The 19,772-nt window shown below is 42.0% G+C and overlaps 1 protein-coding gene across 1 annotated transcript in view; it reads left to right on the top strand.

Moving 5' to 3' along the window:
* LOC122551079 (cytokine receptor common subunit gamma-like) overlaps positions 1-4,807 on the top strand; it is a 53,642-nt gene extending 48,835 nt beyond the window's left edge. Inside the window, exon 10 of the mRNA XM_043692721.1 lies at positions 4,127-4,807. Coding sequence (XP_043548656.1) covers positions 4,127-4,414 — 288 coding nt within the window. The 3' untranslated portion in view covers positions 4,415-4,807. The remainder of the gene's footprint in view (positions 1-4,126) is intronic.
* Positions 4,808-19,772: the final 14,965 nt, after the last annotated feature.

Below are 19,772 nucleotides of genomic sequence, written 5' to 3'. Positions count from 1 at the left end.
AAGAATAACAAAACGATGGGGTACTGGGCTAATGGTCGGATACTTGGTAGTGTGGATGAGCAGAGGGATCTTGGTGTCCATGTACACAGATCTCTGAAAGTTGCCACCCAGGTAAATAGTGCGGTGAGGAAGGCATATGGCGTACTGGCTTTTATTGGTAGAGGAATTGAGTTCCGGGGTACTGAGGTCATGTTGCAGTTGTATAAGACTCTGGTGCGGCCGCATCTGGAGTATTGTGTGCAGTTTTGGTCGCCATATTATAGGAAGGATGTGGAGGCACTGGAACGTGTGCAGAGGAGGTTTACCAGGATGTTGCCTGGTATGGTAGAAAGATCGTATTAGGAAAGGCTGAGGCACTTGGGGTTGTTTTCATTGGAGAAAAGAAGGTTTAGGGGTGACTTGATAGAGGTGTACAAGATGATTAGGGGTTTAGATAGGTTCGACAGTGAGAATCTTTTTCCACGTATGGAGTCAGCTATTACGAGGGGGCATAGCTTTAAATTAAGGGGTGGTAGGTATAGGACAGATGTTAGGGGTAGGTTCTTTACTCAGCGAGTCGTGAGTTCATGGAATGCCCTGCCAGTAGCAGTGGTGGACTCTCCCTCATTATGGGCATTTAAGCGGGCATTGGATAGGCATATGGAGGATAGTGGGCTAGTGTAGGTTAGGTGGGCTTGGATCGGCGCAACATCGAGGGCCAAAGGGCCTGTGCTGTGCTGTATTCTTCTATGTTCTATGTTCTATTACTGATGCGGCATTGATGAACGATATCACAAGGATATCACATCCTGGGAACACAAGGTATGAGTCAGCCTGACATGATGCCCAGGGAAGTGGATTTTGATGGAATTAGTAGCAAGAATATCAAATTCATGGCACGAATGGAAACTGATGGCTGTAGTCCTCATAATATTTAGCTGGTGAAACTTCAGACCCATTTTAGACTGGATGTCCAATACAGGCAGTGGAGAGACTGTGTCAATTAGTTACTTGTGTACCATGTGGATGCCATTTTTTATTAATTCACTCATGGGACTGAGGCATTGCCGATTAGTTCAGTATTCATTACCAAGTTGCTCTTGAGATGGTGAAAGAGGCAAAGGACCAGGAGAACAGGTGTAGGCCATTCAACCCATTGAGCCTACCTCATCATTCAATTAAATGAGACACTTTAATACCTTTTCTCCATTCCATGTCCATAACCCTGTGCCCACTGGTATGCAGAAATCTGTCAATCTCTATCTCTAAAATACTCTAACACAGCCCTCTGTGATGGAGAAGTCCAAAGATTCACAACCCTCTGAGTAAAAAAGATTTGACTCATCTCGGAGCTCAGTGGCATCTCTTTATTTTTAAATTGTGCCCCTGGCACTAGACTCCCCAACCAGGTGAAACATCTTACCCCCACCTACCCTGTATATCCCTTTATTTTGTAAGCTTCAACAAGATAATTTCTCATTTTTCAAAACTCTAGAGAATAGAGTTGCAGTTTGCCCAGTCTCTCTCCATAACATCCCAGGAATGAGGTTGGTGAACCTTTGTTGCACTCCCTTGACAGCAGTAATATCTTCTCTGAGATAAGGAAACAAAACTGCACATTGTACTCCAAGTCTAACGGGGCTCCTTTACAATTGAAATAAGACCTCACTTCTTTTCAGCCATAATATTTTATTCCTCACTCTGTTCAATCATCCTATGATCTTTGTATGTTATGGCCTGCTGTACTGCACACAAAATAAAACTTTTCACTGTACTTCGGTACATGTGACAAATCAAATCTACCATACTCAAATCCTCTTGCAAAGGAAGGCTGGCATTCTATGAGGCTTCCCTAATGGTTTGCTGCACTTACAAAGAACAAAGAACAAAGAGCAAAGAAAATTTACAGCCCAGGAACAGGACCTTTGGCCCTCCAAGCCTGAGCTGATACAAATGTACTGTGTAAACCTGTCGGTCAATTCCTAAGTGTCTGTGTTGCAAGTTATGTTTGGTGACTTATTGATAATGATGCCAATGTCCCTTTATATGTCTACATTTTCGAACTTCTTATTATGTAAGAAATATGTCACATATCTATTTCTCCATGAAAAGTGGATAGTCTCACATGTGGCTATGATAAAGTTAGGAGTCCAATGATAGATCCTGGGCAACTCTCCATATAAGTCGAGAGTGTGGTGCTGGAAAAGCACAGCAGGTCAGGCAGCATCCGAGGAGCAGCCCCCCGAACCTCACCCGTCTATCCTATTTATCTCTCAGCACCCCCCGGCCCACAAGCCTCATTCCTGATGAAGGGCTTATGCCTGAAACGTCGATTCTCCTGCTACTCAGCACCACCCTCCTGACCTGTCCATCACCTTTCCCCTCTATCTGCTCCTCCATCCTCTCCAACCTATCACCTTCTCCCTCACTTTCATCTACCTATCGCAATGTCAGCTATCTTCCTCCCCGCCCTCCCCAAGCCCATCCCCCTCTCATTTATCTCTCAGCCCTCCGGCCCACAAGCCTCATTCCTGCTCTCTCAACTCTGATCGCCAGCATCTGCAGTCCTCACTTTCTCCTAGAACTCTCCATATAAACCATGCAAGAGTGGGCAATGAAGGGAAGCTTTGTGGTCCTTCTGTTATCTCAATTAGATTAGACCACCCTGTTCGGACGTTTTCCAAAGTTGAGGGCCACAATCCAGAAGCACAGCATGGGAGTCCTTTCTGCGAGAGAATGGATCGAATAAATGTTTAATTCCTAGCCCTCCAAATTTTCCAATTATTTTTAATGATCAGAAAATTTGCTTTCTGTAGCTGAGATATCTTCCTGTCAGTGATTAGTAAAGTTTACCTTGTATAGAGTATCAACCTTGTGGGAGTAAAATTAAGAAAAGACAGTGCAGAATCCCTTAACTGTTAATAAAGCTACAGGGAGCTGAAATATATCTATGGGAATGCAAGCCAAGAAATTATTGCTTTTAATATTAGCGCACGGATACTCAGAGTTCATGTGACACCGCACTGTCTGTTATATTAACTGAGAAGACAACTCATTTAAAATATGTGCATTATAAGCAGTTAAAGTGGATAGGGAGATGTCATATGAACATGTTAAGCATTTGTACCTCATTATCTCACGCAGCAATTTTGAGGCGACAGTCATTATCATGGGCTTCTGCCATATATGCTCATTCAAATCACTTACACTAGCCTGGTTCAGAAACCTCTTTAAGCTTGCTTCTGCATGATGTCAATGTCGCAGAACGCATTTAAACAGAAAAAAAAGGCTAATAGGCATTTTCCTGGTCGTGTGGGAGCCACGTGTACCACTTGGTAGCGTACTGAGAGAATATGTTACGGTTACATGTTCAATTCCTGGGGGTACCTTTGCGGCGTCAGCTGATCTTGCCTGTGCATCAGTAATAAATACTACAATTGATCTAAGTGTTTCTAGGGGAGAAAAAGGGTGAGACAAAAAAATCATCCAAGGTTTCTGCACTTGATCGATGGAGGCTAACTAAATGTTTACCTGCATACAGAAGGCAAAGGATTCTGACTTAATTGTTACACATCACGTGATATCCTGCCAATACTTACTGAGCTCTTTCATGCAACATCTTCTGTTGAGTGAGATTTTCAAGGGAATTTGGCCCCCAGTTAACTGAACGTAAAAAAAGAGGGAATAAAAGGATGCTAAGGCACTACTATGTTTTGTGTTACTAATAGTTCCTCTTCACAGAAGTGTGGACTAACAGTGCTGAGTCTAGGAACTGACTAGAATGATGTTGAAGTTATTTTTAGATTATCGACAGTTAACTGTGTGAATAAGAAATAGTGAGAGACTAACACCTTGTGATCTCTGTTCAATTAATAATGTCCCTTTATCAGCGTTTGAATGACTGTATATCAGTCAGGCTGTATTTAGTGAACTAGCACAGAGCAAAAATGATATTGGACTGACACAAAATCTACTATATGACAGGGTATTAAATAGTATCCTTCCAGTAAAGGCGAGTGACTGATCTACTATCCAAAGCAAATTGATCGATCCAACTATTATCAAGTGACATTTGGAGTGGGATAGAGATGTAGTAAATATGAAGACTTAAAGAATAAAATACTACAAAATCCTCTTCTTCCAAAAGGAATGGATTGGTGTATCTAAGTATCTCATCGTGGACTCGCAATCAGAGTGTATTCCAATGGAATGTCAAATTGAAGAGGAATCAGTGAGGCTGAAATTAGAGCAAGAGGATTCTCAACAGCTTCCATTAGACAAGCCTGGGAGGCCTGATTCAGTCTCTGAGAGCATTAATGAGAAGAAGGAAAAGTCTGTTAATGATGCAGCAAATTCACAATTACTGGTTCCAGAGAATGCAATGATCGATATGTCCAAGGTGATCATGGATGAAAATATGTATGTAAGACTATGAATGACAAGTTCAAACCTGCAGTTCTTCAGCTGTGAAGATACACAATACATGTTAAAGGGAAAACAAAAATCTGAACAACAATCCCTGAACTGTGTACTGATGGCACACTGGTAAAGATTATGCTTGAATAAATGTTTACAGACTAATAGCCTCATACCTCAAGAGAACAGCCGATTCTCCATTGCAGATCACTTGATTATCCCCTTGCTCAATCACTGCTTAAACTGTGTCAGTAATTAAATCGATGTGTTGGAAATTGAAGTGGAGAAAAAATACTATTGTCCATCATATAAAATTGTCTGTTGATTCAGATGTTAATAATTGTATTAAATAAATGCAAATGTATATAAGCTCAGTCACTCGATAAATGAAATCTCAGCTCAATCTAATGGAACAATTCAGTGCCAAACTGTGGGTGTGAAAATGTAACACAGTAAACAATTCAATAAACCATTAATGTTACTCAAACTTAACATAGTGTTCTTGTATAACAATGGAGTATAATGTTGGAAAATATGAAATTATCCATTTTATCAGAAAAAAAACACATAAACATATTTCTAAATGAGAGATCAGAGGGCTTTAAGATGCAGAGGGATCTGAGAATCCTTGTGAATGAATAGCAAAAGGTTAGTATGCAGGTACAGTAAATAACTGAGAAAGCTAATAAACTTATTATTTCTCATTAGGGCAATGAGTACTAAAAGTTGTGCATCAGTTAAAAAATGTATCTGGAATGTATTAAGAATGTATCTGGAGTATTGGACACAGTACCAGCCACCTTATTTAAGGAAGGATGTAAGTAAGGAAGGGTGTACTTTAGAAAAGGTTTACTAAACTAAACAGAGGTTGGGAGAGATTCTTTCTCTGAGGCTTATGAGTCTTTGAGGTAGAGCTAGATGGATTTTTGTGAAGCAGGCGATTGAAAGACTCTCAGAGCCATGATCTTATTGAATAGCAGACCATGCTGGAGAGACTGACTGGCCTGCATCTGATGCTAGTTCATATGTTCACATGCAAATAGCAACTTGTTGAGAACCACAATCATTATCCATGTCATACCCAAGGATTCAAACTCTGCAGTGCATTACAACATATCAATCAGAGAGTCCTAAGACATAGATCTATGCCTGGGATAGAAAAGCTACACAACAAGAGTGTTGTTGCTCATGGATGCAGGTCAACCCCATTGTTCTTTGCAGCTATTGAAATGCTTTTGAAGTCTAGTCACTTATGTAATGTAGCAAATAAAACAGCAACTTGTATGCAGCAGTCCCTGCAAATGAGAGAAATGTCCAGATTATTTGGTTTTTTTAATGTACTTGATAACAATGGCCAGAGCACTGAGTACGACACCCTGACTATTTTCTGAATGGTGAGTTGGAAATTAGTACTCTGCTTATTGAGAACCAGATAAAGTTAAAGTCTTGGTAACAGTGAGATCATCAGGTCCATCAAATTATTCTTACTTTTATAGGTCAGTCAACTGACGCATCATACTAGGCAAAAGTGAGTACTGCAAATGCTGGAGATGGTATCCAATACTCCAGATATAGAACATAGAACAGTACAGCACAGAACAGGCCCTTCAGCCCACGATGTTGTGCCGACCACTGATCCTCATAGAACATAGAACATAGAACATAGAAGAATACAGCGCAGTACAGGCCCTTCGGCCCTCAATGTTGCGCCGATCCAAGCCCACCTAACCTACACTAGCCCACTATCCTCCATATGCCTATCCAATGCCCGCTTAAATGCCCATAAAGAGGGAGAGTCCACCACTGCTACTGACAGGGCATTCCATGAACTCACGAATCGCTGAGTAAAGAACCTACCCCTAACATCTGTCCTAAACCTACCACCCCTTAATTTAAAGCTATGCCCCCTCGTAATAGCTGACTCCATACGTGGAAAAAGATTCTCACTGTCAACCCTATCTAAACCCCTAATCATCTTGTACACCTCATGTATGCACCCTCAAATTTCTGTGACCATATGCATGTCCAGGAGTCTCTTAAATGTCCCCAATGAACCTGCCTCCACAACTGCTGCTGGCAATGCAATCCATGGTCTAACACCTCTCTGTGTAAAGAACCCGCCTCTGACATCCCCTCTATACTTTCCTCCAACCAGCTTAAAACTATGACCCCTCGTGGAGTCATTTCTGCCCTTTATTGTTAATACATATATATTCTTAATACATTCCAGATACATTTTTTAACTGATGCATAACTTCCCTACTTTTAGTACGCAATTGCCCTAATGAGAAATAATAAGTTTATTAGCTTTTTCAGTTATTTGCTGTACCTGCATACTAACCTTTTGCTATTCATCCACAAGGATTCTCAGATCCCTGTGCATCTCAAAGCAGATGCTGGAGATCAGAGTCAAGATTAGAGTGGTGCTGGAAAAGCATAGCAGATCAGGCAGCATCCAAGAAGCAGGAAAATTGATGTTTTGGGCAAAAGCCCTTTATCAGGAATGGTGAATTCCTGATGAAGGGCTTTTGCCCAAAACATTGATTTTCCTAACACATCATATTACTCTATTCCCTCCCTCCTGAAATTTACCTCTTGCATCCATTTATCCTGTCTATTTCAATTGCCTTACCCACTGGCATATACCACAAACATAACACATTTTACAAGAAGTTCTGTATCATCTTTACCTTGTGTCTCTGATATTCGAATTTCACCATAAATACTTTACCTGGACAATTTTGAATGAGCAATTAGACTCAACATAAGGTGAGATCTAGCATTTTTTTAATGTTTCATTCCAGCCTTCAAACACAAACTCATCATTCACTCAGCTAGGACTGATAAAAAAAATTGAGAGTTTATAAATGGAAGATTACAGCTACATATAGATGCTGCTGGAGAGCACTTACTAATATTTTAATTGGTCAATTAACACATTTCAAACTTGTGTCAAATGGCAGGTGGGGACTTGATGATATCATAGCTGAAAATGTGTTGCTGGAAAAGCGCAGCAGGTCAGGCAGCATCCAGGGAACAGGAGAATCGACGTTTCGGGCATAAGCCCTTCTTCAGGAATGATTCCTGAAGAAGGGCTTATGCCCGAAACGTCGATTCTCCTATTCCCTGAATGCTGCCTGACCTGCTGCGCTTTTCCAGCAGCACATTTTCAGCTCTGATCTCCAGCATCTGCAGACCTCACTTTCTCCACTTGATGATATCATGGCAATGAAAGCAGATGAGTGGGGCTGGCAAGACGGATACAGAACTGGCTTAGTCATAGGACCCAGAAGGTAACGTGGAAGGATATCTTTCAGAATGGAGGACTGTGACTAGGGTATTCCAGAGGGATCAGTGTTGGGACATCTGCTGTTCATGATCTACTTAAGTGATTGGAAGGAAATAGTTTGCAGATTAATTACTAATTAATAAGTTTGCAGATGAGGCAAAATTTGATGGAGTTGTGGATAGTGAGGATGTTTGTCAGAGGATTCAGCAGGATATAGATCAGTTGGAGGCATGGGCAGAAAAATGGCAGATGGAGTTTAATCTGGACAAGTGTGAGATGATGCATTTTGGAAAGTCAAGTACATGTGGATATTATACAGTGAATGCAGAACCCTTCAGAGTATTGATTTGCAGAGGGATCCGGGTGTGCAGGACCACAGATCACTGAAGGTGGCAGTGCAGGTAGGTAAGGGCGTAAAAAAGGCTTATGGCATGCTTGCCTTCATTGGAAGGAGCAATGAGTATAAGGACAGACAAGTTATGCTGCAACTTTATCGAACTTTAGTTAAGCCATACTTGGAATATTGCGTGCAATTCTGGTCACCAGACTACTAGAAGGTTGAGGATGCTTTGGAGAGAGTACAGAAAAGGTTTGCCTGGTCTGGGGGATTTTAACTGTGAAGCAAGGTTGGATAGACGGGTTTTGTTTTCACTGAAATGCAGGAGGTTGTGGGACGACCTCATAGAAGGTTATAAGATTGTGAATGGGCATGGATAGAGTGGAAAGTACGGGGCTTTTTCCCGGGGCGGAGGTGTCAATTACTAGGGGACGCAAGTTCAAGGTGCAAGGGGGAGGGGGGTGGGATGTTTAAAAGAGATGCATGAGGCAAGTTCTTCACATAAAAGGTGGTGAGTGCCTGGAATATGCTGCCAGAGGAGGTGGTGGAAGCAGACACAATTGCAGCATTCAAGAAGCACATGGGTGAATACATGAATAGGAAGGGAATAAAGGGATACGGATCCTGTAAGTGAGGACAGTTTTAGCATGGAAGGGCAAAATGTGCAGTGCAGGCTTGGAGGGCCGAAGGGCCTGTTCCTGTGTTGTATTAGAACATAGAACATTAAAGCGCAGTACAGGCCCTTTGGCTCTCGATGTTGCGTCACCCTGTGCAACCAATCTGAAGCCCATCTAACCTACACTATTCCATTCTTGTTCATATGCCTATCCAATGACCATTTAAGTGCCCTTAAAGTTGGCGAGTCTACTACTGTGGCAGGCAATGCTTTCCACGCCCCTACTACTCTCCAAGTAAAGAAACTACTTCTGACATCTGTCCTATATCTATCACCCTTCAATTTAAAGTCATGGACCCTCATGCTAGCCATCGTCATCTGAGGAAAAAGGCTCACTGCCCAACCTATATAACTCTCTGATTATCTTGTATGTCTCAATTAAGTCACTTCTCAACCTTCCTTTCTCTAACAAAAACAGTCTCAAGTCCCTCAGCCTTTCCTCGTAAGACCTTCCCTCCATACCAGGCCACATCCGAGTAAATCTCCTCTGAACCTTTTCCAAAGCTTCCACATCCTTCCTATAATGCGGTGACCAGAACTGTATGCAATACTACAAGTGCGACCGCACCAGAGTTTTGTACAGCTGCAGTATGACCTCATGGTTCTGAAGCTCATTCCCTCTACCAATAAAAGCTAACACACCATATGCCTTCTTAACAACCCTATCAACCTGGGTGGCAACTTTGAAGGATCTATGTACATGGACACTGAGACCTCTCTGCTCATCTACGCTATCAAGAATCTTACCATTAGCTTAGTACTCTGCATTCCTGTTACTCCTTCCAAAGTGAATCCCCTCACGCTTTTCCGCATTAAACTCCATTTGCCACCTCTCAGCCCAACTCTGCAGCTTATCTACGTCCCCCTGTAACCTACAACATCCTTCATCACTATCCACAACTCTACTGACCTTAACATCATCCGCAAATTTACTAAACCATCCTTCTAAGCCCTCATCCAGGTCATTTAATAAAATGACAAACAGCAGTGGACCCAAAACAGATCGTTGCGGTACACAACTAGTAACTGAACTCCAGGATGAATATTTTCCATCAACTACTACCCTCTATCTTCTTTCAGCTAGCCAATTTCTGGTCCAAACCTCTAAATCACCCTCAATCCCATGCCTCTGTATTTTGTGCAATAGCCTAACATGGGGAACCTTATCAAATACTTTACTGAGATCCATATACCACCATATCAACCATTTTACCCTCAGCCACCTGTTAGGTCAACTTCTCAAAGAACTCAATAAGGTTTGTGAGGCATGACCTACCCTTAACAAAACCATGTTGACTATCTCTAACTAGCATATTCCTTTCTAGATGATTATAAATCCTATCTCTTATAACCCTTTCCAATACTTAACCCACAACCAAAGTAAGGCTCACTGGTCTATAATTCCCAGGGTTGTCTCTATTCCCCTTCTTCAACAAGAGAACAATATTTGCTATCCTCCACTCTTCTATAGTTCTTTGTTCTAGTAATCCAGAGAGGGACAAGGGTTCAATTCCCACCATGGCAGCTGGTGGAATTTCAATCCAATGAAAATATATCTGGACTTGATTTATTGTCTGGGTAACACTGACCATGAAAGCATTGTCCTAAAAATCCATCTCATTCACGAATGCCCTTGAGGGAAAGAAGTCTGCCTGACATGTGACTCTGAATCTATAGTATCTGGTTGACTCTTAACTACTCTCTGCAATGATTTGGCAAGTTTCCCTGTTTAATGGCAATTAGTGATAGGTACCAAATTCTGGTCTTGTCAGTGATGCCTATACCTTATGTAAGAATGAATGAGCAAAAGATAGCATCGTATCCTGTCTGATGATGGACAATGGTAGAAGTTTGTATCAAAGTCCGTGGGGCTTGTGTGATGAAATGCTAGTGCCACTATCTCTGGACCAGGAGGCCTAGACTCAAGTCCCAATTGGGCTCGGGTGAGTGTCAGAGCAGGTTGATTACAATTGGGATACCACTGCATCTTCATTTTCTATATCATCCCTCCACTATTAAAATACTGTATTGTGATGTGAAGCAGGAGAAGACTTGTCCATAATAGAAAATGGTTAGAGACCACAACTTCTATTTCATATCAGCTGCTAATAGAAACTCATGCACTTGTGGAACATTAAATCATCATTGAAGAGAATAAGTTTTGTTTAATAAAACTAAATGTGATATTTTCAGTTGTTTCTGTGGCCTTTGTCCAGGCAAACCAGATCAAAATTCATAAAAACTTTTCATGTTTCTTTTGTTAAATTTGTGAGCAAATGTTGTAAATTTTAACGAACAGGTCTGAGACAAAAAGTAGCAGAAATTAGAGCAAGTATTATAGTTACTAAGTTAAATTTCAATAAAGACTTTGAAGATATGTTGTGAGATAATGATATATGAACACCTAACAGTTGATGGTTGTGTTACATATTTCACTTGGGGTGTTAACCCACATCAAATTAATTACTTTCTATCTTTGCTGAAATGACTGGAAGATGTATTTGTGATGATTGCGTTTAGCATTTATCCTTTCATACTCCCCAGCATGATTGCAAGACCAAGGAATTATTTTTGTATTCACTGCCTCAGCCCGAAAGGCTGTTAACAGCCATGAAGCCATAGCCCACTATTAACCTTCTATAAGGAATGAAGGAAATTATACTTTAAAAAACCACTAAAAGTGAAACCACGTTTTCAATGGCTTTCTTGGTATATTGGTTGCTCATTGTGAAGTAAATCAAATAAATAAGGAAAGGTTTAACTTCATCTGTGAATTACTGAAAAAGAGGCATGCTATTGAAGATTGTAAAGTTCACAACAGATGCAAGATTGCCGAATTTCAAAAGAAGCAGCGACTTGCACTGCGTGAGAAGAAGGTGGTGATTGGTTGACAAGCATTTGGGATGCAATGATGCTAACAGTGTGGGTTCAATTCCCACACTGGCTGAGGTTACCATGCAGGACACTTAGAGTCATAGAGTCATAGAGATGTACAGCATGGAAACAGGCCCTTCGGTCCAACCCTGTCCATGCCGACCAGTTATCCCAACCCAATCTAGTCCCACCTGCCAGCACCCAGCCCATATCCCTCCAAACCCTTCCTATTGATATATCCATCCAAATGCCTCTTAAATGTTGCAATTGTACCAGCCTCCACCACATCCTCTGCCAGCTCATTCTATACACGTACCAATCTCTGCGTGAAAAAGTTGCCCCTTACGTCACCTTTATATCTTTCCCCTCTCACCCTATTCCTATGCCCTCTAGTTCTGGATTCCCTGACCCCAGGGAAAAGACTTTGCCTATTTACCCTATCCATGCCCCTCACAATTTTGTAATCCTCTATAAGGTCACCCCTCAGCCTCCGATGCTGCAGGGAAAACAGCCCCAGCCTATTCAGCCTCTCCCTATAGCTCAAATCCTCCAACCCTGGCAACGTCCTTGTAAATCTTTTCTGAACTTTTTCAAGTTTCACAACATCTTTCCAATAGGAAGGAGACCAGAATTGCACCCAATATTCCAACAGTGGCCTAACCAATGTCCTGTATAGCCACAACATGGCCTCCCAATTCCTGTACTCAATACTCTGATCAATAAAGGAAAACATACCAAACGCGTTCTTCACTATCCTACCTACCTGCAATTCCACTTTCAAGGAGCAATGAACCTGCACTCCAAGGTCTCTTTGTTCAGCAACACTGCCTAGGACCTTACCATTAAGTGTATAAATCCTCCAATTGTCAAACTCTTCCCTCACTTCAGGCATGTAACCCTTAAGTTAAGTCACTATGTGTCGTGTCTATCTAATGGGAATGTCGCTTTGGTTAGGTAAGAATATGGTGACTTCAGCTTACTTATAACTTCCATTGTGAGAGGTGTATCTATGGAGTGCCTCAGGAAACTATTATCCTCCATGCACTTGTTTACTTCAAAAAGCACAATGCCTGAGACATCTCCCTTCTTCCCTGCTAGGGACAATTCTCTTCATATCAACATAAAAAGAATGCTTAAGTGAAAGGCTGGCTAAAAAAAATGAAATATGTGGTGTGTATAAATCTTAAAATTAATCTCAGAAAGATATTTTAGGATTCAGTAAGCATGACATTAGGGAATGAAAGGACCAATGTTCTCACCCCTCACTACTGTCCAGCAACTGGAGAGGTGATGGCCTAGTGGTATTATCACAGTCAACATTTCGGGCATAAAGACTTCATCAGGAACATCATCATAACCCTTCATCACATTCCTGATGAAGGGCTTATGCCCGAAATGTCAACATTCCTGCTCCGTGGATGCTGTCTGACCTGCTGTGCTGTCCTTATGCCACATTTTACAACTCTGATCTCCAGCACCTGCAGCCCTCGCTTCCTCTTCCAGGTATTATCAGTAGACTATTAGTCCAGAGACTCTGATAATGTCCTGGAGATCTGGGTTTAAATCCTACCATGGCAGATGGTATTCAGTAAATCCAATAAATATCTGAAATTAGAAGTCTAATGATGACTATGAAACCATTGGCAAAAATTGCCAGGAAAACTATTTAAGGAGGAAACTGCCATCGTTACGTGGTCTGGCCTACATGTAATTCCAATGTGGTAGAAACTTAACTCCCCTCGGGCAATTAGGAATGATTAATAAATGCTGGTCGAGCCAGTGATACCCATTTCCCATGAAGGAATTTTTAAAAAACAAGCTCGCTACTGCATGTGCTGACTGTAATGATAGGATTGGATACAGTTATGGTTTAATTCTAATTAAATGCTGACTTTGAATACAATATCTTAACCATGACAATCAGCCACATGGGGCATTACCTCAAATATTGACAGATCTCCAATGTCCATGGAAATGTTCTCAAGAAAGACATTATTTTAATATCCATAGAACCCCTACAGTGTGGAAGCAGGCCATTTGGCCCATTGAGTCCACACCGACCTTCTGAAGAGAATCCCACCCAAATCTACCCCCACTACCCCATCCCTGTAACTGTGCATTTCCCATGGCTAATCCAGCTAACCTTCACATGCTTGGCCATTATTGACAGTTTCGCCATGGCCAATCCATTCAACCTGCACACTCTTGGACTGTGGGAGGAAACCGGAGCACCCAGAGGAAACCCACATAGACACAGGGAGAATGTGCAAACTCCATACAGGCAGTCTCCCAACTCTGGAATCAAATCCAGGTAACTGGCACTGTGAGGCTGTCGTTTTCTTCATATCACATGGAGTGAATCAAATTGGCTGAAGACTGGTTCCACAAATTGTGACTCAGAAGTGAGAGACAACCACAGAGCCACATGTGCACTGATTTGTGGTCTTTCTGGTTGAACAGAAAATATGCTTCTAAATAATGTCCATTCAAATGAGATATTCAAGAAAGATGTGCTACAATCACCACAAAACCAGCAATTTTTCAAAACGAATTCAAATTTCGCGTGAATGCCTGAATGGATTGAACAGTATTTCTCGTACTAAGATTTTACAGTAACACAAACGAGAAGTAACATTGACTGCACAATATTTCGGTACAGAACCAATAGTAGAAAAGATACCATACATTTTATTTCATTCATTCATGCAATGTGAGTGTCACTAGTTAGGCCAGCATTTATTACCTCTCCTTAATTGCCCTTGAAAAGGTGGTGGTGAGTTGTTTTCTTAAACTGCTGTAGTCCCACAATTCCCTTAGGGAGGCAATTATAGATTTTGACCAAGCAGCTGTAAAGGAACTGCAGTGATTGTAATGATATCAGCCAGATGGACCTCACAGAATATGAGTTCCCTGATTGGGACTGTTAATCTGGTCCAATCAGGGAGCCCTGGCTGACAGATATAAACAGGAGTGTCCACTCGAGTGTTTCCTTTCTTCCTGGTGATGGAACATAAACAAAGATTTACAAATGTGTTCTTCACTGTGTCCAACACATGTCTTGAGTGCTGGAGAAAAATAAGTACTACAGTGGGTAGTGTGGAGGAAAAAAAATTAAAAAATAAAAGAAGCGTCAGAGCTTCTGAGAGTTGGCTCTGAGGAAGCTGGATCAGTGTCAATGACTCTCCACATGAAAATGAAGAGTTAAAGAAAATAAACAGGAGTGTCAGAGGTTCTATTCACTCCAAGAGCTGCCCCTGAGAGAGCAGGATCAGTGCCAAGGAATCTGCACATGTTGATAAAGGGTAACTTGGTGACAAGATACCGGCCTGGGTGGAGTTAGTTCAGTGGTGACGAGAGAAAATGAGTGCTCCTGAAGAAATTTGTTCGCAATAATTGATTTTGATTTGGGGTAAGCATTTCTGGCATTGTGCCTTTATTTGCGAAGCGTAACTTGTTCAATCCTGCCATTGAAGACTGGGCCTCCATATGTGGAAAGAATGCTTTATCTTTTATGGGCAAATGACATTGGGGCAGATGAAAAACAAAGAGGAGTTCTCCTGACAGCTTGTAGACCTGCAGCTTTATCAGTTGCTAGAAGCCTAACATTTCCTAAGGCACCAGACACTAAAATCTTTCAAGAGTTGACAGATTTAGTAAATGAATATTATAACTGCAAATCTCCTCTAATTCTGAGACACTATAGGTTTTACTCAGCAGTTCGAGAACCTGGGAATCCATATCAGGGCTTTTGACAAGGTTAAGACAACTGGCAGAGGCATGTGACATTGGTTTAACCCTTCATGAGATGCTGAGAGATGATTTGGTATGTGGAATTAATGATGTAACCATGCAAAAGTTCCCACTAGCAGAAGTCCAACTGGATTTCAAGCAGACACTACAACCAGCCTTATTATTGGAAAATGCAACCAGTGGAGCAATGAGTTAGAGGGTATTCCAATGGAAGTGGACACCCTTGCCAGGCTGAGCTGAAGGAATTACATGGCCTCACTCAGGACATATCCTGAACAGAGGAACTCTAGGTCAGCCCCTAGCAAAACCCCTAAACAAAGTCAAGCCTTGACCAAATGGTTAAAACTTTCTTCAGGATCCGGGCTGAAAGCATGCCAGTATGCAGACTCGAGATAGCAAAGGAGTCCTATTAGCTCTAAGTTGAGCAGAAGTTCTCACAGGCTGGTATCCATGACAGTGCAAACCTGGGAAGTCAACCTATAATTGGTTTGGAACAGTTAAATTGCTTACTGAATCAGAACCAATCAAAATAAACGTCTGATTAAATGGTCATCCAGTTCGCATGGAGATGAACATCAATGCGACTATTGCAGTGATCACAGAACTGGACTTTAACAAAGTTCACCCTGGACTCCAACCTTAACAATGAACAAGACCCCAGCCAGACTGAGAAACTATACCGGAGTGCCGTTACAGATTAATGATACAACTTCCGTTCCAGCCTCACATGAGAATCAGTTGATTCAGTTAGCAGTGATTGTAGTAAAAGGCCTGGGCCAAAGCTTAATCGGGTGAAAATGGTTGAGAAAGATTCACCGAGATTGAGTTAACATTCTTCCATTAGAAAATGGCCTGAGTGAAGTCCGAATTAAAAACAGGACGTTTTTCAGCAAGGTTAAAGGTGGGGAGAAGGCATGTTGACCAGGAAGCTATTCCATGATTCTACAAGCCCCGCCCAGTGCCATTTACCTTACAAGCAAAAGTGGAGGCAGAAATCAGGAAGCTGGAAAGTGAGGCAATCATCAAACCAGTCCAGTTCGTGGAATGGGCAGCACCTGGAACGGTTGATGCCTGATGGGTTGGCTTGCATTTATGGGAATTTTAAACAAATGATAAACCACTTTTTGCAGCTGGATAAGTACCCAATCCCTTGCATAAACATCTCTAGCAAAACTGGCAGGGGATCTGTCCTTCACAAAGCTGGACATGAGCATTGAGTACTTGCAGTTACCATTAGATGAGGATTCCCAGAAGAATGCTACAACTAATACCCACAAGAATTTGTCTCAATAAACGAGACTGCCATTTGGGGTATTGTCAGTCTGTGTAATTTTTCAGTGGACGATGGAGAACATTTTATAAGGTCTACCCCAGTCTGCTCCCCATTGTGAGCTGGCTCTGAGGCAATTGGATCGGTGTCAAGGACTCTCCACATATAAATAAAGGGTGAGTTGTGGATGGGATACCTGCCTCTGACGAAAGAACAGTGTTCCGCAAGCTTGCACTTCCAAATAAACCTATCGGAATATAACCTGGTGCTGTGTGACTTTTAACTTTGTCCACCCCAGTCCAACATTGGCATCTCCACATCAGAGTTGTTTCAGAACAGTGATACATTTCCAAGTCAGGAAGGTAAGTGGTTTGGAGGGGAACTTGCAGGTTGTAGTGTTCCTATGTATCTGCTGTTCTTGTCCTTTTGGATGTTACTGGTCATGAGTTTGAAGGTGCTGTCTAAGGAGCCTCAGTGAATTTCTGTGGTTCATCTTGTAGATAGAATGCACTGCTACTACTGAGCATCAGTGGTCGAGAGAGTGGATGCTTGCAGATATGGTGACAATCAAGTGGGTTGCTTTGTCCTGGATGGTGTCAAGTTTCTTGAGTGTTATTGGAGCTGCACCCATACAGGCAAGTGGGGAGTATTCCATCACACTCCTCACCCTTGTAGATTTAAAGTTTAAGACTTAAAATCACCAAAGTCTCTCTCAATGGTCATACTTGATTCTCTCCGCAAAGCATCTTTTCATTCTCCATGATCCAATCCAGAGTGATTCAGAACTCTTTTGTTTCTTCACTCCTTCAAACCAACAGGAAGACCATTTGGTTTTACTGGCAGGTAAGACTGTCATTGTTGTTGCCTGTGGGAAGGAGTCAGCTTAAAGAGGACTATGATTAATTGACAACTTACAGGTTTCAATTAATGTTAGTCTGAATTATTAGTTGACCATGTAAGGAGCTGTGTGGTTCTGGAAAAGCACAGCAAGTCAGGCAGCAACCACGGAGCAGGAGAATCGATGTTTCAGATGTAAGCATGGCTTATGCCCTAAACGTCGATCCTCCTGCTCCTTGGTTGCTGCTTGACCTACTGTGCTTTTCCAGCGCCACACTTTTCAACTCTAACTCTCCAGCATCTGCAGTCCTCAACCTCACAACATTTAAAAAGTACTTAGATGAGCATGTGAAGGATCATGACCTTCAAGGTTATGGGCCAAGTGTGGGAAAGTGGGATTAGCGCAGGTAGTAGAATATTTCTATTGGTCCAGGCTCGTTGGACTTAAGGGCCTCTTCAGTGTTGTATGATTCTATGACTTTATGAATTAGTCATGGCACTGGTAGGCCAGTTCTTAATCCATTTGGTGGCAGGTGGTGGACATTGCCCTCTCGCCAACTCACTCAATTATCCTCCCCTCCCACCACCTTCCTTGTTACATTTCAAGAGGGGAATATTCTGCCTGTAATCTCCAAATCTTACAAAACCTCAATTTGGCATCATGTAACAGTGGCATCATGGCACATTATTTACTTGCCATTTGAAAAGATTATGGCTCCTTATGTGCATGTTTCCATCTTTAGTGGATGATCTTCAGTCCTGACCCTGTGAGCTCCTCAATGGAGTTAGGACCCCGCAGATAAAGGCAGTGTTCAGTTTTCATTAGAGAAAGGAACTCTCAAAATGGCTGTGATTAATTAAAGGCTGGAGGCAGACGGGAATTATACCTGCAATCATTCTTCCCCAAGGGTAATTTCTTATCCATTTCTCCTATTTCTTTATTAGGCTCATTCCTTTTTTCGCAGAAAGTACTGTTGGCCCTGGATTCATACCATTTTTAATACCTCACAGTTGTAGAGCTATGTTAGTGTGTCCGATTCTGCTTTTATTTCATTCCAACCTTACCGATTTCTTGGTCTTCATAGAAAATATGCTTGGCCCCTGGATCTACACCAATTTGCAGTCACAAAACTAGACTTATGCTGCTGGTTCCATTTTCATTCAGCATTTCCATTCCTAATTCCCTAAATGCACCATCCTACACAGTCTTCCGGTACCTTGTAACTTCCTGATGTTGCTCAAGTGATTATTTCCTGACCTCCCTCAGCCTTCTCTTCATCTTAACAATCTGGAGATTTTTATAACAGTTGGTGATTTATCTTTCTTTCACTCCCAGTCTGTTCAAACATTGGTGGTCTCTATTATAAGAGTTAGTTCTCCATTTAGCATTGGAAGGAAGTTCACATTTTTAAATCAATTGACTGATCCAAACTTCAACTGCATTTGTTGACTTTAGCCTGTGACCCTTGATATCCTGACTAAACAAAACTCTGGCGATTAAAACAAAACAAAGAACAGCATCGGAAATCAAAAACAGAAGTTGTTAGAAAAACTCAGCAGGTCTGGCAGCATCTGTGGAGAGAGAGCAGAGTTAACAGTTCGGGTCCATTTAACCGTCTTCAGAACTGATGGTAGCTGGGAAAAGGTTGGTGTATATACTTAGATTAGATTAGTTACAGTGTGGAAACAGGCCCTTCGGCCCAACAAGTCCATACCGACCCACACCTAACACTACAGGCAATTTAGCATGGCCAATTCACCCAAGCTGCACATTTTTGCACTGTGGGGGAAACCGGAGCACCCGGAGGGGACCCACGCAGACACGGGGAGAATGTGCAAACTCCACACAGTCAGTCGCCTGAGGCGGGAATTGAACCCGGGTTTCTGGCGCTGTGAAGCAGCAGTGCTAACCACCGTGCCACCCAGAATGAAGATGAGTGGGGGAAGGGGAAAGGAGGAAACAATAGGTGAACGTGGAACTCAGAGAGAGTGAAAAACAGTCAGCAGACAAAGGAATGGATAAAGGGCAGCCTGGAAATACCTGGTCACCCTGCTTTAGGAAGGATATTATTAAATTAAGAAGGTTCAGGAAAGATTTACCAGGAGGTTGCCAGTTATAAGGATAGGCTGGGTTTTTTTTTTCACTGGAGTGTATGAGGTTGAGGAGTGACCTTATAGACATTTATAAAATCATGAGGGGTATAGGTTAGGTGATTAGCGGAGGTCTTTTTGTGAGGGTAGGGGAGTTTAAAACTCGGGGGCATATTCTTAAAGCGAGTGAAGAAAGGTTTAAAAGGAACCTGAGGGGCAACCTTTTTACACAGAGGGTGGTTCGTGTGTAGAA

This window comes from Chiloscyllium plagiosum, chromosome 6, assembly GCF_004010195.1.
Source record: "Chiloscyllium plagiosum isolate BGI_BamShark_2017 chromosome 6, ASM401019v2, whole genome shotgun sequence".
In the NCBI taxonomy this organism is placed as follows: Eukaryota; Metazoa; Chordata; class Chondrichthyes; order Orectolobiformes; family Hemiscylliidae; genus Chiloscyllium; species Chiloscyllium plagiosum.
The sequence above is the reverse complement of the archived record's forward strand: the minus strand, read 5'-3'. Positions and strand labels throughout refer to the sequence as shown.